The sequence below is a fragment of the Stegostoma tigrinum genome, chromosome 4 (genome assembly GCF_030684315.1).
Source record: "Stegostoma tigrinum isolate sSteTig4 chromosome 4, sSteTig4.hap1, whole genome shotgun sequence".
NCBI lineage: Eukaryota > Metazoa > Chordata > Chondrichthyes > Orectolobiformes > Stegostomatidae > Stegostoma > Stegostoma tigrinum.
Genome location: NC_081357.1, coordinates 75,401,641 through 75,422,377, shown reverse-complemented (window position 1 = coordinate 75,422,377; position 20,737 = coordinate 75,401,641). Strand labels below are relative to the sequence as shown.

General features: G+C 38.7%; 1 protein-coding gene across 16 annotated transcripts in view; it reads right to left on the bottom strand.

The window, feature by feature from the left end:
- The window catches only part of supt3h (SPT3 homolog, SAGA and STAGA complex component), a 637,811-nt gene that overhangs the window by 565,489 nt on the left and 51,585 nt on the right, over window positions 1–20,737 (bottom strand). For 15 of the 16 annotated variants that reach the window (XM_059645430.1, XM_059645434.1, XM_048530947.2 and 12 more), the window contains one exon: window positions 16,689–16,798. In XM_059645430.1, the coding sequence (XP_059501413.1) occupies window positions 16,689–16,798 (110 nt within the window). Of the gene's footprint in view, window positions 1–13,488; window positions 13,522–16,688; window positions 16,800–20,737 lie in introns of those variants that run through there. The other variant, XM_048530960.1, reaches the window with a different exon arrangement.

Sequence of the window (20,737 nt, the reverse complement as noted above, 5' to 3'; positions counted from 1 at the left end):
GAATAAAACCAGCTAACTTAACTATGAAACTAATACCTTCATCTCAAGAACAATTCTGGTAAATCTCCACAGTAATCTCAAGGATTCTCTCAGATTCCTTAAGGGTACTGACTAAAATTGGACACAATGCTCATGTTATGGACTAACCAAGGTTTTATACCGGTTCAGCATAACTTTTGCATTCAATATCTCCAAAACCGCATGATGCCATATCTTTGGTTGATTACTCACTGCGTTCCTACTATGCTCTGCCAACTTCAAAGATCCATACATGTCTACAAGGTCTGAACTTCTGCATTTGAAAAAAAACTGCACCATTTAATCTATGAGATAACAAGAACTGCAGATGCTAGAGTCAGGAGATATCAAAGTGAAGAGCTGGAGGAACACAGCAGGCCAGGCCTGACCCAAAATGTCAGCTTTCTTGATCCTCTAATGCTGCCTGGCCTACTGTGTTCCTCCAGCTCCATTACCATTTAAAAGTTACCATTTAATCCATATTGCCTCTCTCTTTTCCTCAACAAAGTATATCACACACTTGTCTGTATTAAATTCTGCTAGTTATTTGACCATTCTGCTAGCCTTAATGAGCTCTGCTACATTTGACTAATATTATACTTTCTGTTTGTCATAGCTCCAAGTCTGGAATCATCAAATGTTGAAAATGTTATTTTGGAATTCAAATATTCAAACATTTACATATAGAACAAAAAGTAATGGTCCTTGAACTGATCTTAATGGAGCACCACTGTCTACTGCCCTCCAGGCTGACAAACAACCATGTACCACAACTGGTTTCTCCTGTTTAGTGATTTTTGTCATCCAAGCTGACATTGCCACTCTTATTCCATGAGCCTCAATTTTAAGAAGCAGGCTTTTAAGTGTTGTTTTGTCAAAAGTTGTCTTTAAAACCTCAATGTCACTAATACCTTAATAACATCTTCATTTCCTTCAACAACATTTTCACAGGTCATAAAAACTCCAATTAGATTAATCAAGTATGATCTGTCCTTCACAATTTCATATTGGCTGTTCATAGTAATTCATACCTCTTCAGGTACCTGTTGAATTTTTTACACTACTACCAGCTCTAAAGATTACCTTTTATAAATATTAGGGATGTCTTTACACACTTTCTTGAATTATTTGGCCACTCTCCAATCAACCACTGTCTTCCCCATATCTAAGGGTACAGCAAGTCCTCCTGCCATCTCCACTCCCAATTCATTGTATCATCTTGGTATGCAAGCCACCTAGATCAGGCAGCTAATCCACTCTAAGCACAGCTAGCCTTTCCAATACATCATACATTTCAATTTTCACCCCATTCTTTACCTATATGAGCAATATTTTGCCGGCATAATCTCCTTTAAGGATACTTTGTTGGTATTTATTAAGTATTCTAGTATTTTAGTCTTGTGCGTTGCCTCTGAGCATGCATCACCACCTTTGCCCCAACAAGCAAGCTCATCCTCTCTTACGGTCCACATCTTTAATTAGCTGAAACATAGCTTTTGGGTTACCCCTTTATGTTGAATGCCAAACTACTCTCATTTCTTTCCGCTCCCACTCCTACAACTCATTTCATTTTACCAAGTTCTCATCTGAAGTCACCTGACATGCACCACACTCCCTTTATTTTCCTCTTCATCATTTATTCTTCCTCCTCATTAATCAAACAGCCTACATTTTGGTTCTCTTATCTTGCACCCTTTGTTAGAATGTATCATTACTTCTCAGCAAGATCACTAATTGGCCCTGCTAATCCTCAGTTACATTTTATCCTACCTAGATTATCCTCATACCACTGAAATTAGCCCTCTTTCAATTTTGAGGTTCCACTTTAAATTATTCCTTGCTCCTCTTCATAGCTACAATGCAATTATCACAATTATACAGATGCCCGTTTCCCAATTTAGGCTGCCAAATTTTAGTAAATGGAAATATATTTCACACTGCTAAAACCTATCTGGTTCAGTAATGTCCTGTGGTAAGATAAATCTGCCATTAGCTACCCACTGTGATCTACAGTACTCTAGATTCATAGCTGGAGAGTAACTTTTAATTGTCCTTGAAATTACCTAACAGGACACTTCATCATTATATTCAAGGCAGCAGCTTACCACGTTCTCAAGAGAAATTCTGGATGGGCAATAAATGCTGGACGAGCCAGTGACATATTCCATAAATGCATTTTTAATAAAATACCTTTTAAGCTATCCACAGACAAATGAAATGTATGTGATTAATAAGCACTACGTTCACTATGTTTCTTCTTTACATTGCTTCAGAAGAAATCAATTCCCAATACAAGGCAAGCATTCGCTGCTGCCTCAACACGTGATGTTTTACAATTGTTCGGACTTCTTCAGATGTCCCTCCAAAGACATCTCATGTATTCAGATATCATGTGACCATTAACGTCCTTCATCTCCCACTCAAAATTCTCCGATTTTCCCTTCCTCCACTAAATCTTCACCAACATTCCTAGTTCAAACTACGAATGAAACTGAAGCCAAATACACTTTGGAGATTCCAATGATCAGATTTAAGCCAGGGTTACTTTATTTGAATAGAACACTTAGTTATCACTGAATGAAAAGTAAAATCAGGGCAGAATATTCTTAATCAAAACAAAACAATTTTCAGCTACAGTTACCATGGTTCTTATTATACATCGGTTTTAGGAAAAACACCTCAAAACACTAACTGTCCTTTCAATTGTTCACAACCTAATGAGCGCAGTGCATTCTCATCCTGAGCAATCTTTTGTAAACAAAAACATTGAGTGGTTTTTAGAAACACTTCCCAGTCTGCAAATTGTAGACTGGCTAACCAACAAGCCGACCAACTTAAGTGTGATTTATTTCAAAATGAGATTTGTTCCAACAAAAATCTTTGGAAAACTTTCAGGGCCTATTTAGCAGTTTTTAAAAATAGTTGAAAAGCCAACCAATGACACAAGCCTCGACTACAGATGGGCAGAACAGTGGTAAATAATAAAGTGTGGAGCTGGATGAACACAGCAGGCCAAGCAGCATCTTAGGAGCACAAAAGCTGACGTTTCAGGCCTAGACCCTTCATCAGAAAAGGGGGATGGGTAGAGGGTTCTGAAATAAATAGGGAGAGAGGGGGAGGTAATCGAAGGTGTATGAGGAGAAGATAGGTGGAGAGGAGACAGACAAGTTAAAAGGGGCAGACATGGAGCCTGCAGAGGTGCGTATAGGTGGGGAGGTAGGGAGAGGATAGGTCACTCCAGGGAGGATGGACAGATCAAGGGAGCGGGATGTGGTTAGGAGGTAGGGAATGGAGGTGCAGCTTGAGGTGGGAGGACGGGATAGGTGAGAGGAAGAACAGCTTAGGGAGGTGGGGACGAGCTGGGCTCGTTTTGGGATGTGGTGGGGGGAGGGGAGATTTTGAAGCTTGTGAAATCCACATTGATACCATTGGGCTGCAGAGTTCCCAAGCGGAATATGAATTGCTGTTCCTGCAACCTTTGGGTGGAATCATTGTGGCACTGCAGGAGGCCCAGGATGGACATGTCGTCAAAGGAATGTGAGGGGGAGTTGATATGGTTCACGATTGGGAAGTGCAGTTGTTTGTTGCGAACCGAACAGAGGTGTTCCACAAAGCGGCCCCCCAAGCCTCCGCTTGGTTTCCTCAATGTAGATGTAGCCACAACAGGTACAGCGGATGCAATATACCACATTGGCAGATGTGCAGGTGAACATCTGCTTGATGTGGAAAGTCATCTTGGGGCCTGGGATGTGGGTGAGGCAGGTGGTGTGGGGGCAAGTGTAGCACTTCCCGCGGTTGCAGGGGTAAGTGCCGGGTGTGGTGGTGTTGGATGAGAGTGTGGAGCGCTCAAGGGAGTCCCAGAGACGGTGGTCTTTCCGCAAGGCACACAAAGGTGGGGATGGAAAAATGTCTTTGGTGGTGGGTTCGGATTGTGAATGGTGGACGTGTCGGAGGATGATGCGTTGTGTACGGAGGTTGGTGGGGTCGTATGTGAGGTTGAGGGGGATTCTCTTTTAGCGGTTATTGCGGGGACGGTATGTGAGGGATGAGTTGTGGGAAATGTGGGAGACACGGTCGAGGGCGTTCTCAACCACTGTGGGCGGGGGAAGTTGTGGTCCTTGAAGAACGAGGACATCTGGGATGTGCGCAATGCCTCATCTTGGGAGCAGATTGGGCGGAGGTGAAGGAATTGGGAATCGGGGATGGAATTTTTGCAGGAAGGTGGGTGGGAGGAGGAATACTCCAGGTAGCTGTGGGAGTCAATGGGCTTGAAATGGATATCGGTTGCTAGGTGATTGCCTGAGGAGATGGAGACAGAGGGGTCCAGGAAGGGGAGGGATGTGTTGGAGATGGTCCAGGTGAGCTTGAGGTTGGGGTGAAAGGTGTTGGTGAAGTGGGTGAACTGTTCAAGCTCCTCTTGGGAGCATGAGGTGGCGCCGATACAGTCATCGATGTAATGGAGGATGATATGGGGTTGAGGGCCAGTGTGGGTATGGAAGTGGGATGTTTCCATGTACCCTCACCCCCGAGCACCAAGCCATCATCTCCCAAACCATCCACAACCTCATCACCTCAGGTGACCTCCCACCCACAGCCCCCAACCTCATTGTTCCCCAACCCCGCATCGCCCGCTTTTACCTCATTCCCAAAATCCATAAACGCCCCTGCCCTGGTCGACCCATTGTCTCCGCCTGCTCCTACCATGCCGAACTCATCTCCACCTATCTGGACTCTATTTTCTCCCCCTTGGTCCAGGAACTCCGTGCCTACGTCCGTGACACCACCCACGCCCTCCACCTCCTCCACATCTTCCAATTCCCTGGTCCCCAACACCTCATTTTCACCACGAACATCCAGTCCCTATACACCTGCATTCTCCTTGCAGATAGCCTAAAGGCCCTCCGCTTCTTCCTGTCCCACGGGCCTGACCAGTTCCCCTCCACTGACACCCTCATCCACCTAGCTGAACTCGTCCTTACCCTCAACAAATTCTCTTTCGATTCCTCCCACATCCTATAGACAAAGGGGGTGGCCATGGGTAGCCACATGGGCCCAAGCCAGGCCTGCCTCTTTGTATGTTGTGTGAAACAGTCACTCTTCCGTACCTACACTGGCCCTAAACCCTACCTCTTCCTCCGTTACATCGATGACTGTATCGGCACCGCCTCATGCTCCCAAGAGGAGCTCAAACAGTTCATCCACTTCACCAACACCTTCCACTCCAATCTCAAGTTCACCTGGACCATCTCCAAGACATCCCTCCCCTTCCTGGACCTCTCTGTCTCCATCTCAGGCAATCACCTAGCAACCGATATCCATTTCAAGCCCACCAATCCCAAAGCTACCTGGAGTACACCTCTTCCTGCCCACCTTCCCGCAAAAATTCCATCCCGTATTCCCAATTCCTTCAACTCTGCCGCATCTGCTCCCAGGAGGAGGCATTCCACTCCTGCACATCCCAGGCATCCTTGTTGTTCAAGGACTGCAACATCCCCCCTGCAAGGGTCGAGAACACCTAGAACACAGCTAGAGTAGCATTTGCAGTTCTGGTCACCACAATGCAAGACGGATGTGTACAGAGGCTGCAAAAGAGATTCACCAGGATATTGCCTGGGCTGCAGCAATTCAGCTATACATAAATTAGATAGGCTGAAGATCTGAAGAGTCACAGGGCTTGAAATATGAGCTTCGCTCTTCACAGATGCTGCTAGACCTGTTTTGTTTCTCCCAAAATTTCTGTTTGGGGTTGTTTTATACAGGAAAACAACCACAATTCTGAGCAAAAAAACTCAATGGGGAGGTGGTGAGGATCCAGGATCCACAAACAAATGTATTTTTGACAGGTATAAGATAGATAGGGGAAACTTATCCCTGCTATGGGGATTCATTAACCAGGGAGTGGTTTTAAGGCATGTAGCAGGAGATTTAGAAGGGCCTGGAGAATATTTTTCCACCCAGAGGGTGTAGGTAACTGGAGCACACTGCCTGAAAAGTTTGTAACAGCAGAACCCTCAAAACATTTACAAACTAATTAAATGAGCATTCAGAATGTCACACTGTACAAAGCTACAGGCCAAGCACACGAAAACGGTTTGGAAATAGATTAAATGTTTGATGACCAGCACAAACACCATGCGCTGAAAGGTCTCTTTTCATGCTCTAGACCTGTGACTCTATTAAGGAATGACCATACGAAAACAACAGTAAGAGGGAAAGAATTAAGACCAACACCACCTCAAATTCTTTCTGCAGAAAATTGCCTTTAAAAATGACGACTGATATCACACTGAGCATTTCTCTTTTTATGCAACACACTAGAAGCAAATGAATTTTCATTCCGCTCATTTGCCATCCACATTATGAACATATGAAACAGGAGCAGATGATCCAAGCCTGTTTAGCCATTCAGTAAGATCACACTGATCTATTTTTGTTTCAACTTTCACATTCCTATCTACCCATCATCAACCTTTGATTTGCCTACCTAAAAGGAATCCATCAACTTCAATTAAAAATATTCAATGGCCTTGTCTCCAGAATGCAAAAGTCAAATAACTTAAGAGAAAACATTCCAGTGTCCTAAAAGGGCGACCCTAATTTCAAAACATTGTTATTTAGTTCTGGACTCAAAAGGAGGAAACATCCTTTCCACACCCATTTCAACGAGACAATCAGGATCTTGTACATTTCAATCAAGTTACCCCTTACATTCCTAAACTCCAGGCTATCCAAGACAGCCTACTCATTCCAGATATCAATCTAGTAAACATTCTCTAAACCACCTCCAATGCCTTTACGTCCTTCCTTAAATAAAGAGACCAAAACTACACACAGAATTCAAGATGTGGTCTCACCAATTACTTGTATAACAGAAACATAACATCTTTACTCGTCCAATCTGTAATGTAATAAAGGATTACATTCCTTTAGCTTTCTTGATTATCTACTAGCTTGTGCTTGTTGCATCCTGTCAATCAGACAAAGATCTAATTATCCATACTTCCTATTTTCTGAATATCTTCTCTCCATGTAGTATGTTACCCTTACACCATCAACTTTTATTTTCATCTTAGACTGCAAGTAATGAACTTTACATTTCAGACTGACAGCTTGGTTATTAACTTGTGTGTTGATAATGGCACTCCACTGCTTACTCATGTGTTGACACCATGTGGATGGATACAAATAACTTAAAAAGTGACATGTTAAAATATGAAACTGCAAAACCATGTAGTAATAAATGACTTTCTGGGTGTACTTGAATTCACTTACACTAGAATACTGGTACATGGGGGTTATGTTTGGAAGCTACTGAAAATGTATTCCAAAACACAAAATTGAGATCACAATAATGAGACACCAAGCACTCTTATGTGCCAGTATATATTCAGTTAATTCTATATGAATACATCTGAAAAGGGGTGACAAAGTGGCATTGTCACTGGACAAGTGATCCAGAGGTCTGGGGACATGGTTTCAAATCCCACCCTTGCAGATGATGAAACTTGAATTCAAATAATAAATCTGGAATGAATAAAGCTAGTCTAATATTAACCGGGAAGCCATTGTCAACTGTCATTAAAAACCCAGCCTGTACGCTCTAATTCCCTTTAGGGAACAAAAATTTGCCAACGTACGATCCATGTGGCTGACTGCCCTCTGAAATGACACAACAAGCCACTCGTTTTAAGGGCAAATAGAGATGTGCAGCAAATGCCAGCATTGATGTTAGCAAAAAACAATAAAGAACAAAAATCTTGCGTGATGATGAGAAATTGATTGGTTGATCCCATGTAGCAATTACCATTCTTCTTGGTGACCAGCCAAATATGGCACTGGTATGAATATAAGACACTGTTAGAGCACACAGTCTCGATGATCAGTTGGCATTTTGAAATATAGCACGAGGCAGCTGTCAAGAAATGCTCTGACACTGAAAGTGCAAATACTTTCTTACTTTACAGCAATGACAAACTTAAATTGAGTTACTGAAAACCGGACATAAAACAAAAAGTGCTCAAAATACACATGTCTATTATTCTGAAGAGTTACATGCATCAGTCCAATAACCTTCCAGTATTTTGAGCTGTATTATAACAAAGCTAGGCCTGTTCTATTGCTCCAGCATTGAGTAAGCTTGTACTCATGTAATACCTTAAAGAAAAACTATGATCAGTTAGAGAATAAACTAAAGTTATGTTTATTATACTTTATGCATTCATAGGATGTCAGCACTACTGGATACGTCAGCATTTGTCGTGCACCCCTAATTTATATGAGAAGGTGGCAAACAGCTTTCTTGAACTACTGCCATTTGGTGCAGGTACACCACAATGCCATAAGGGAGCAAGTTCCAGCATTCTGACCCAGTGACTGTGATAGGACAGTGATACATTTCCAAGTCAGGACAGCAAGAGTATTGCTGGGGAACTTGCAGGTGATAGAGTTCCCGGGTATCAGCTGCACTTGTTCTCCTAGATGGAAGGTGGTCTTGGGTTTGTAAGGTAGTCTAAGGAGTCCAGGTGAATTTCTGAACTGTATCTTGTAGATGGTACACGCTGAGCATTGCTGGTGGAAGAAGTGAACATTTGTGAATGTGGTGACGATCAAGTCAGTTGCTACATCCCAGAGGTTTCAAGCTCTGAGAATGTTGTTGGAGCCGCACTCACCCAAGTTAAGTGACGATTATTCTACCTCAATCCTGACACATGCTTTGTGGATGATAGACAAGCTTTGGGGAATCAGGCAGTGAGTTACTTGCTGTAAAATTCCTAGTTTCTGACCTGTTCTTGTAAAGACAGTATTTAATATGGCCAGTCCAGTTCAGATCAATTGCAACTTTCAAGATTTTGGAGGTCAAGGGGAAATATTTAGATTCACACTTGGAAGAAATCAATGCCCGGCACTAGAGATAGGAATCTTACTTGCCGCTTCATAGCCCAGACCTGGTTCAGTGATTCAATGACAGTAATGCTGTTGAACATTGTGCAATTATCAGAATGTCTGACATCATGATGGAAGGAAAGTCATCGATTAAGCAGCTATAGATGGTTGGACCAAAGACACTACCTTGAAGAACTCCTGCACAGCTGCCCAGAATCAACATGACTGAACTCCAACAATAACCTAGCACTTAGTACGACTTCAAAACAGCACAGAATTCTCAGTCCTGATTCTCGTTGACATAATTTTGCCAGAACCCTTGATGCCATACAATTATATGCAACTTAATGTTAAAGGCACTCACTGAGCTCAACTCTGGAATTCAGCTCTTTTGTCTATGCTTGAACCAAGGCTGTAATGTTGTTTGAAGTTGACTGGCCATGGTAGTACTCAAACTGCATGCCAGTGAGAAGGTAATGGCTGCGTAGGCATTAGCTTGATAGTACTATTGATGACAGCTTCCCTCACTTTACAGATGTATCAGAGTGGACCAACAGGGTGGTAATTAGCTGGGTTGGGTTCATCCAGCTGTGTGTGTATATAGGACATGCCTAAGTAATGTTTCACATTACGAGGCGGATGCCAGATTTGAAGCTGTATTGCAAGTTCTGAAGCACACATCTTCAGCACTATTGTTGGAGAACTGTCAACGCAAACAGCCTTTGCAGTGTCAAAGCCTCCAGTCATTTCTTGATAATATGTGGAGTGAATCCAATTGGCTGAGGAATGGCATCTATGATGCCGGGGACCTGTGCAGAAGGCTGAGGTGGATCATCCACTTAACACTTCTGGCAAAGGATGGTTGCAAATGTTTGAGCATCATCATTTGTGCTGATGTCCTGAGCTCCCCCCATCATCGAGAATGGGGTTATTTGACAATCTTCCTCCTCCACAGAGCTTTTAAATTGCCCATGAGCATTCATGACTGAATGTAGCATAACTGGAGAGCTTAGATCTGATCAGCTGGCTGTGGCATTACTTAGCTCTTTCATTTGCTGTTCATGCTATTTAGCATGAGGTTGGTATCTCGGTTTTAACTGTATCTGGAGCTGCTCCTGCAAGAACTCCTGCACTCTTCATTGAACTGGGTGCTAATGGTAGAGCTAGAAATCTGTCAGTCTAAAAAGATGCAGACTGTACTGAAGTGCAGATTTGCTAACTGCCCATTATACCTAATGGGATGACAGGGTTTCAAAAACATACTAATCAGCAGGAATTTTCTTGGCCCATCAGACTTAATAGGTCCAGAGACAGACTGCAGCTCAAACAACAGAATAGAGCATGATGATTTTCAGTAATAAGACTCTTCAAGAAAACTAGGCACAAACATATGAATCTTTTTATACTGCACAATACTTGCTGTGCTGAAACTTAAAGCAAAAATTATACATACTGGATATCATTTTATTATTAAACTGTCACATTATTGGGATAAATAAGATCACCATTCATACCATGACTAACTGGCCATGGTGCTATGAGTCAGAAGTTGAGTGGGTGTCATATTTAATACTGTTTATATGGCACGCACGCCTTCAAATGCCTGAATACATGCTTTTATACAAAAGAAAAAATGTACTTGCAGCAGAGCTACAAAATTCAAAACAGCACAAAACTCGGTCATTGTTCAACAGCATCACTGTAAATAATGTTGCTGTTAATAGATATTCGTGAAAAGCTTAAACCTGTGCAGTTAAAACCTTAAGGTGTTGATATCAAACCTCCATCTGGTTATATTGAATATATGAATTTATCCCACTTTGCACAAATGAGCAGTTGTGGAATATTACAGCTACTGGGGTACAGCAATATTTTACAACTTTTTAACTGTTAGGAATTATTGCATCACTTCAAGTTATGAAAAAAATTATCTGGAGTTTCAAAGAAATGCTAAATGTTATCTCTTTCCACATCTGAGTTTCTGTAGCCTTTTCTTTATATTTAATAACAAATTAAAAGTTGAGTCAAAGCGAGTTCCATTATATTTTACTGGAACATTCATTTTCTTTTTAATCCAGTAATCTTGCAAAGTTCCAATTGGAGGTGTCACAATCTGACATGGTTTTAGAATTCTTCAAAAACATTCCCATATTCTTGAACACACCTGTATACGCTGTGGTTAACTTGGCCTTTTTTGTTCATGCTTAAAACATTTCTTTCTCACAATTGTATTGTCTTAACATTTTAAAATGGAAGTAAAAATACTATGCAAGTCATGCACTACATTTTGTTCCCCTAATCAAGATCATCTTCCAATAATAAGTTCATTGCAAATCCTTAACATAATACTAAATTGATTTTTTGCTTTTAAACAAAATGGTGTCATATGCCAGAATAGGTGTAAGAACTCCAATGTTTCCCTGTTCTATTTAAAATCATTCAATGTTTCTATTTCAAAGCAACAGAGAACTGTATATCTATCATGTATGTTGATATCAATGGCTATTATGCCTCTTTGACCCTCCATTTTTTAAAAATCATTTCACACTTTTTGGTATCTTTTTCAGCCCTCTGTTCTGTGCTAGATACATTGCTCCTTGTCCATACAAAGCCGATACGTCTCCTTCAATGGATTCTATTCCCATTGCTATGAAATCAGTTCCGATATGCCCCAAGATTCAATCCTCTGATGTTGTTTTTATATTTTGTCAAATAGCTGGGCTTAGGAAGAAAATTCTAGAGAATTTCACAAGTCCAGTAACAGTAATGCTCAAGTAAAGCCAATGAAAATCTTCCTGTTAAACAACTAACTTGGCATTACTTTGAGAATTAACTTCAGTATAATTGAAAACATGAATTAAAATTAGTAGACTAAGAAATAGAATACTTATTTTAGAATAAGTTGACAATTTCTGTAATAAGTATTCTATTACAAAATACACTATTCAAAAAGTCATTTTAGAATAAGTTGACAATTTCTGTAATGACTTTTTGAATAGTGTATTTTGTAAGAAGCATTTTAATCTCAGCTCAGTTGCACAATCCAAGGTGACTGCTGGTCAAAGAGCTGAATAATATCAACATATAAAGCAATAATACATTTTAAACAATTTGAGTTCGCACTTCTTTGTAACAATGATTCAAAAAATTCAAAGCATGCTTCAAATTATTTAAATTTCAATGTATCTGTCAGGGTCCACTGGAGTAAAATAGAGAAAGAACATTTTACATTTTTGTAGAAAATTCTCTCCACATAAATACTTGTATAAGATTTGTTGGGGCTTAGTCATTTCATCACATCAACAGCCATCTACAACTACAATGTGAAAACTAATTAAAAGTGTAACTAGAGAAATTCCTATGCGTTTCTTTAAAACAGAGCACTGGCCATCTTCCACTGAACAGCCAATATCATTTGTAGCATACGTTACCACAACTTTGTGATTATCTTTTGTTGTGGTTAACCCAATGCTTGAAATGTATTTTTAAAAAAGGTTAATTTATTTTGAAAGATAGGTTAAATTTTTCAGCACACCTTTCATTTCTACGTTAGTATCAAAATATTGCACTGCATTTGGGAAAGCGCTCTCCCATATGTGTTCATTTGAAGCCTTTAAGTTGCTGCCAAAATAACAGGGAAGTGAATGGTAGGTCACTACTTTATGTGCAACTGGTACAGAGAGGTATAAACATCAGAAACTGCAATCCAAGATGAGAAGTCTACAAAAAAATAGAAACTCCATGACTGCTTCAAAACACGTGAAACAACATGAAGCTTCAGCAGACGCATGACAGATACAAACTAAACGATCATTTCAATTCTAAGTGTACTTTTAACGATGTGATGTGTCAATTACTTCCAAACAACCTCCCTGACACTGAAAATTAGCTATTCCATGATTGGAGGCTTTTGTGGGACAGTGGTAGTCTCAACATATGGTAAAGATGGGCTGGAGACAGGCAGGGACAGACCAAGGCAGAAGGTGCAGGGCAAAGAGACGTGAGGGGAGAAAAAAAGACAGTCCGCGTGTGAGCGGAAGGGGGGAGGGGCACCAGCAAAGAGCTAGAGGAAGATGCAGGCACAGAGAGAAAGAGAGAAAGAAACACACAAAAAGTAAAAGAAAAAGACAGACAAAACAACAGAATATGCTAGAAATCTAAGGGATGTGAGAGAAAACAATGCAGGGAGAACGGAAGGGGAACAGCTAGAGGGAAGAGAACATGAGAGAAAGTACACAAGAGTTTGATGTAAACCAGCTCAGTCAAGTAATATATGACCAGTCTGAAGTCAAGATGTAGGCTAGGAAGCTGATGAGAAAAACAAAATAAATTAGTTTATTTTGTTAACACTGTGTTAAGGGAAGTTTGATTAATGTAAGACTTAAAATTAGGTCAAATGTGAATATTGATACAGTCCTGCTGTCAGTATTTTGAACTCACTACGATTTTCCAACAATGTACCTGTTTAATATTGATGGGCCTCTAAGTGTCTTCCAGACACCATCTCAATTCACAATAAATTGGAAGAAATGGTGGCCCAGATTTTGCAGTCAATGGCTTACTAAATACAATGCAAATCTTTCTTACCAGAGGTCACCAGATCTTTCAGAACTTCAGAAGCTAGTGCAGAAGTATTGCAGCAGATTAGTTTTCTTTGCAGAGCATTTACAGTGCAATGAAACAGCAATGCAATCAAGTCATCAAAGCAGCCAATAATATAATTTTAAATCTCTAATAAATAAACATTAAAATAAAACCACTTGCAAGTTTTTTAAACTGCATGGATGATAAAAGGTGTTATATAACATTGTCTAGGAACTTGATTTTAAAATACAGAGCATGGATTTTAGACATTCCTCTGAAGGCTCATTTTACAAAAGTCAAAACAACAATCTTTATATAGGAGGTCCCCAATTCATGAACATCTGACTTATGAATGCTTGTACTTATGAATGCAATCCCCTACAGGGGTATAATTTGAAAGATCTAACACATGAATGCTTCATGTCCTTAAAAACTGCTATTTTATACATTGCGTTCTGACATACACACAAATTCAAGAATGAAATCCATTCATAACCTGGGAACTGCGTATATATCATTTCTAAGACTTCAGTCAAATACCTGGCAGAAAATCTGTGATATCGATGGAAAGTTTATACTGATAAACATACAACAAACCAGACACCATTAATTTAGCTGCTGTCTTCAAATCAGAGGACTCAATTCAGTTCAGAAGGGAGAAGCGTTCTCTCTTAACAGAAGAATCAAGTTTCAGCTCAAGGGAACCAATCATCCTAGCCAATATATTTAGAAGTTTATCAAGCTTCCAAGCCAGGCAAACGTGCACAAAAAAATTTCGAGTTGTTAGAACTGAAATGGCATCAAAACCGAGAGGAGATCATGCCAACAGACTCGAAAAAGTACTGTTAAATTGTCTCGGCAGTCAAATGGAAGGGAACAAGAAAGAATCGGTTAAGTAAGAAATTAAAGAGTTGAGATATGAGTGATATTTATCTGGAGGAAAGTATTTGTAAATGGCTGGTGTTGAAACAGGCTGAAAGTTTGTTCTACTGATTACGTAAAGACATTTTAAACTATTTTATATAGCGCGCTATAATTCTTAATTTTGTGTAAAAACTTTAATTCTATTGTTAAAGAACATCTGCAGCTTGGTGAGAAGGTGCTTCAGTGACCGCTTCACAGAACATCTATGTTCTGCTCACAAAAAAAGATCCTAATTACCTGCTGCCTGCCATTTTAATGCACCAGCCTGTTTCCTGACCAGCACATCTGATTCTGGCTTGCAACAGTATTCCAGCAATGCTGAATGCAAGCTAGAAGAACAATGCCTCATTTTCCACTTGGGAACCCTGCAGCCCTCTGGACTCAATACTGATTTCAATAATTTTAGGGACTGAACTCTTCCACGTCCCAGCCCCCTAACCCCCCCGCCCATCCCTTGTTATCACCATTACACACTGCCTGTTATTAGTCACTAAGTCTCCATTAACAATTATTCACCCTTCCAGCCTGATCATGATTAACTCTTTGTCTGTCAAACTGCTCTTCTCTCTCTTTAGGCTCTATCCTATAGTTTACTCCCTACCCAATCCCCCCTCCCCTTTGTTCTACATGTAAACTGACGTTTTTCCAGCCCCCACCAGTTCTGAGGACGAGTCACTGGACCTGAAACGTTACCTTTGTTTTTTTTCTTTCACAGATGTTGCCAAACTCTGAGCTTTTCTAGCAACTTTGCTTTTATTTCATAAAACCATTAAGATTTTTATTCCATATTTACTACAGTCAAGGCTTTTACTCTAGTATAGCACTTCTGCTCCATTTCAACTTCCCATGAGCCACTTTCTTTGCTGTTATGTATGTGTACAAGTGATGCCAATTAAAGACCTCCACGAAGGCAGAAGAAATGAGAAAGTGTAACCAAATAGAACAGGATATCATTATTTACATAAATGCACTGAAAAATGTGTCAGCCCAAATACAGTTTTGAAATGCCAAAACTAACTTTGATCTTTTATTTTCAAGGGATTTATTTTGGTGGTTTATATCTCCATGCTTGCTTTGAATCAGTTTTTGTCTGCAGTAAAACATCACCTGCATTATCAATGACACATGTATATTCACTGGCAGTTACATGAGTAGTAGCTTCCACTGTTACACTGGTGCATCAAAATTAAGGTACCGTTTCTTTAGTCCTTAAGATCATGACTAAATAAAACCAGAAATACAAAGGCACGTTTTAAAAAAATGAGCTACTCTGCATACATTGGCACTCCTTAAGAAAAAGTTCAATTTAGTTTGCAAAAATTGTGAATTTAAATTGCAGCAATTCATTGAGGCAAAAGGCAAATGAGTTGCTAAGACTGGTAAGCCAGGTTTGCTTCTCACATCCAGATGTGTAAACCTGCAGCAAAATGTTCAAAAAAATTGTAGCACCTGAACTAGTTAATTGTTATAGCAAACAGCGAGAACTTAGGGCAGTAACAGCCATAGTCTACAAGATATTTCCAGCTAGCACTCAATAATATGGAGGGTAAACAAAACAAAATCTTATAATACCAACACTTTCCATTAATTTTTAAATTGTTATCAACTTGTTTTCAAAATTTTCCCCTTCTTTATACCACTAAAGGTCAATATAAACTATTATGCAATATCAGGAGAGAGAGAGAGAGAGAGAGAGTGTTCTTTTTTTGTTTTTTTTAAATAAACTTCCAACTACATCAACATATCTAAGGTTCCTTTTGTTAATTTTTGTCCCATTAAATAGCTAATGTATCCATAGCATTGAGATATGAGTTTGATATTTTAAATAACCCATAAAATTGGGGTAGTTCATGCCTCCTTACACGTGGAAATAACACCCACCAGTACATTTCCTTCCTGAACAATTCCAAGAGTCTATATAGGAGGATAAATCTGCCTCATCAGAGCATAGTCTATCAGCCAAATGCAAAAGGAAAAATAAGAATAATCTCAAAGTATATAAAACTGAAGTTGGCTATGACAAATTAATAATTCCCTGAGTATAACTAGATACCAAAGTAGGCCACTGCCATACAATTTTCCCTCTGTAGTCAAAACAAACATTTTTTTTGGACTGATTATAGGGGCTAAATATAAATTTTATCTGTAAACATTAATTTGCAACATGGTCAAATTCAACATAGTAACATGTATATACGGCTAAGTTTATATTTTCTACTTGTTATTAATAATGCAATTAAATTAAAACAATAAGTTTAGTATTTTATCTGTTTACATACATCATGGTCTGAAGTTCTGTAACAAAGCTAGTCGACTTTGCCGATCCCCTCCCACTGCTGGAAGCTGTGTTTCCTGCAACTGACATGGGGCTGGCTGCATTACTGCTCATCTGGAGGAAACAAAGAAGAAATCTTATTTAAGTAAATAATGCTGTTACTGCTCAAATTTTCAATATACTTGAGCAGTCTATAAACAACAAACTGATGTGACACCTAGATTTAAGATTGTATTAATACACACATACAAAATTAATTAGAAGCTAAATATATAAACATTAATCAAAATCTACACAACATATGAGTACTTGCTTCAATGGTTTTGTGTAGCTTATCAGCAAACTCCCTTCCAACAATTCAGGCTTATTTCAGAAATTCAACTTCCACCTCTGTGGTCAATTGGATACAAGAAGATTGGCAAAACACAATAAAATGTGCAAGTTAAATACTTCATATTATTCGCAAAATTATTTATCAGGTATCATTATACACTTTTTAAAAAATTGACAAACAAATTAGTAATTAAACCAATCTTAGTTAATCTGTTGCAACTTGGTAAGGCAGAACTTTCTGATAAGCCATAGGATGCAAGATCCCAGATCTCAGTAAGTATAAGTTTGGAAGAAAGCAAAAATGTTTTTCAATGCTAACATAATTTCAGTCAAACCTGTTAAGTCCCATTAACTCCTTTTTGTCCTTTCCAATATTTCTATAAACTGTAGAAATCTCTAGCACAGTACGGATATTTTGCAAGCGAATTATCAGGACACAGCTTATAACTGTACAGTTTTTCAAAAACATTTTCCTTCATATTTACTTTCCATTTAAATCATATTATTTCTCTCCTCCTTAACAGTTTAGTGTAAAAAAGTAATTTGCATATTTCCAGAAGGCTCACTTCAGTAAACAAGGCAGGACCAAATGATGCAAAAATTATCAGCTATTGCATTCGATCATGAATGGTAACATCTGCATTTTAAAGAGAAGCTTAGATCAAGATCTGGTATTTAACACCCACCAAGTCTGGAGTTTAACTTTCAGTATTTTAACAAGAAACCCCCTTTAAAAGATTCTATGCATTCCCAATTTCAGGATACACTGTTTAGTCAATTTCTCAATAACTAATTCATTCTCATTCTAGCTACTTTGACGTATCTTTCAGACAATTCCATACCATATTTTAACATCACTGAATTTTAAAAAAATCTAAGTAAACAAGCTCTTCTGCAGCAGCTTAACATTTTCATTTCTGAATTACAAGAAATGGATCCTAACAGAATTAGGAAATAGAATAGCTAGGACAAGCCATGTCACTCATTAAATCAAAGAAAAATTATTTTATGGTTTTAAAATCTAACACTTACACACACAAAAGATTTACTTGTCTCACAACATGAAAGTAAATCAGATTTTTGGAAACTAAGTCTGCCTATAATCAGTATGGAATGCCAGAGTGACAAACGCATTTTAGACCCGTTAGCTAAACGGCGTTAGAATTTCAAACCATCAAAGATTCACTGGCAAATCTTCATAAGGCTCCTTCATTTATTCCAGCAATAGGAAAAAGTCTAGAAATATGTCTCCAAGTACGCAGACAATTTAGTTAACATTAAGTCCCCTCATCTGTTGTTTATTTGTTGAATTCTGGAAAAACTCAACTGGACAATTTCATTGCAAAATTAAGGCATAGAAACAGAGCACTTCTGCATTGCAGTTTTGACATTATGTAAATTTGCAAATGACTGCTCAACGTTCTTTTATCTTCAGCTTAATTTGGACATTTATTGAAGAAACAGGGTCTTTTTTATCACCCTATGCAAACAGGATGTGTGATGCATTAACTCTTAAACAGCCAATCGTAACATTTATTGTATTAATTGTACCTTACATAGTGCACAAATTACAAATGGAAAATCTGTTTTTCATCTACATCATACTACAATCTTTCTCAACGCTTTCCAATTTTTTTCCGAACACATGCTCAGATGAGAGATTTTTAAAACTGGAAACAGTTTTTCCACAGCCTCAATGCAATTCAAGACAAGTATTATTTCTGTACGATTCCACAAATGTCTACTTGCTGATATGATGCAAATACTGCCCAAGGTGGCATCTACATTTGATATACATAATTTTAAAGTTGGAATTTAAGGAAACTTTTTGTCACCCAGATGGTGGTGGTCGTTTTGAATGTCTGGGAAGGTAGTTGAGATTGAAACCTCACAACCTTTAAAAAGGTATTTGAATGTGCACTTGAAATGTCATAATTTTCAAAAGGTATGAGCTTAGTGTAGGAAAGTGGGACTAGTATCAGCAGAGTCTATTTTTGATGACTCAGTGGGCTGAAGAGCCTCTTCTACACTGTATGATTCTATCACCATCCAGTTTGAGATGCCACCGTCTTTTATCCTACTTAGGAACAGAATCACACACTTTGAGAGACATATTTCAAGACTTCACGGGGGAAAAAAAAATGAAAGTGAGATACAGGTTTAAAATTTTCAAGCTTATTTCATATTACACTGAAGATATATTTTGATGCAATCTTCTTTCATCCATCAGTTAAGCATCCTCTTTAAGAAAGAGGAATGGTCCTACTGTGGTTTAGAATTGGGTGAGCCGGACAAAACTAGTTTCTCATTCCATTCCCTATTTTAAGCATCATCCAACTCAAATGAAGAGTCAGACTAGCAGCACTAAAATTTATTAGGAGTCTGGCACTTAAAGTTATTGTAGCACTGAATGTAGAAAGCATGGTCACAACATTAAGTATATTTCCTGTACAAACCATGTGATTTTTCCAAACTCAAAAGATACAACTAGCTACAAATAAATGCACAAGACCCACAAATTCTGCTTTATTCACCCCTCAATTCTAATTAAAGCAAAACTGCAATCCATCTCGGACTATACTACTCAACTGTAATTAGATTAATTACACAGATTATCCCTCCAGAATGCTAGATCATCCCTTTATTATTCAATACCATTCTTATGTACTCAGCACATTAAAAAAGTTAATCACAATTTTAGAAACTTGTGCTGCAAGCCGAATACTTGTATCATTTCATTTATGCTGTGGAGAAAAAGTCAATGTTTCAAATCTCTGCTTGAACTTCTGCTTGAAGCTCTTTGCCTTTAAATCCCTCTGTCTCTAGTTCAGGATCACCATTCATGTCAATCACTGCCTTACATTTACATTAACTATGGACTTTTTATTTTATCTCAATCGTGTGTATTCTCAATCTTCTTGATTGGGAAAACAGATTCAATTCCATAAGGCCTTGTAAAATTGTACAGCCTTATATGATGACATTTGTGTGACAGAAATTCCAGTTACTGAGGTGGTAATTATGGAAAAATTAATCAGAATTTGCAGGCATTGTTCCCATGAAACTAACAGCAAACTATGGAGTCCATGCACACAGAATGATGCTTAAATCCAGAAGTTGCTGCCAAAGTTTCTTTGCTATTCTAAAGATATCCAATTGCAGTTTCCCCCATGGGGTGCAATCTGCAATGCAAAAATAATGAACTTTTATACTGTTTGTCTCACTATTTAAAAAAAACCCTTGTGGAAAAGTGAAGCTGTGTGGAATGAAGAGTAACCCAATTTTGAAAAATTGCATTCTTACTTCATACTTAGTGCCAAACACCTCTAACTCAGTCAAGCTAATTTTATATTTGTGGAATGACAAATTATTTCATTATTAGCACATTCCAGCTATATTTTGATTTACTTATGTTTTAACATCATTAAAAATCTAATTATACTCATTTATTTCACAAACTGGATTAAAGAATGGAAGTGTTGTTAATTTCCTGGTTTGCTGTCTGTGAGAAGACAGATGTTTGGCTACTTGTGCCGCTTGCTAAAATCACTGTCACTGCACATCTGAAGATCTGTTGAATTGGTTCTATATTTAAAACGGCTGTCAGGAGATGGAGAAAACTGTGTCCAGAGGTTGGTAGATGTTTGTGGGCAGTAGGGAACTAGCTTCAGCACTAACCATAAATCTTGCCCATAAAATACTGCAGCACAACTGGTCATT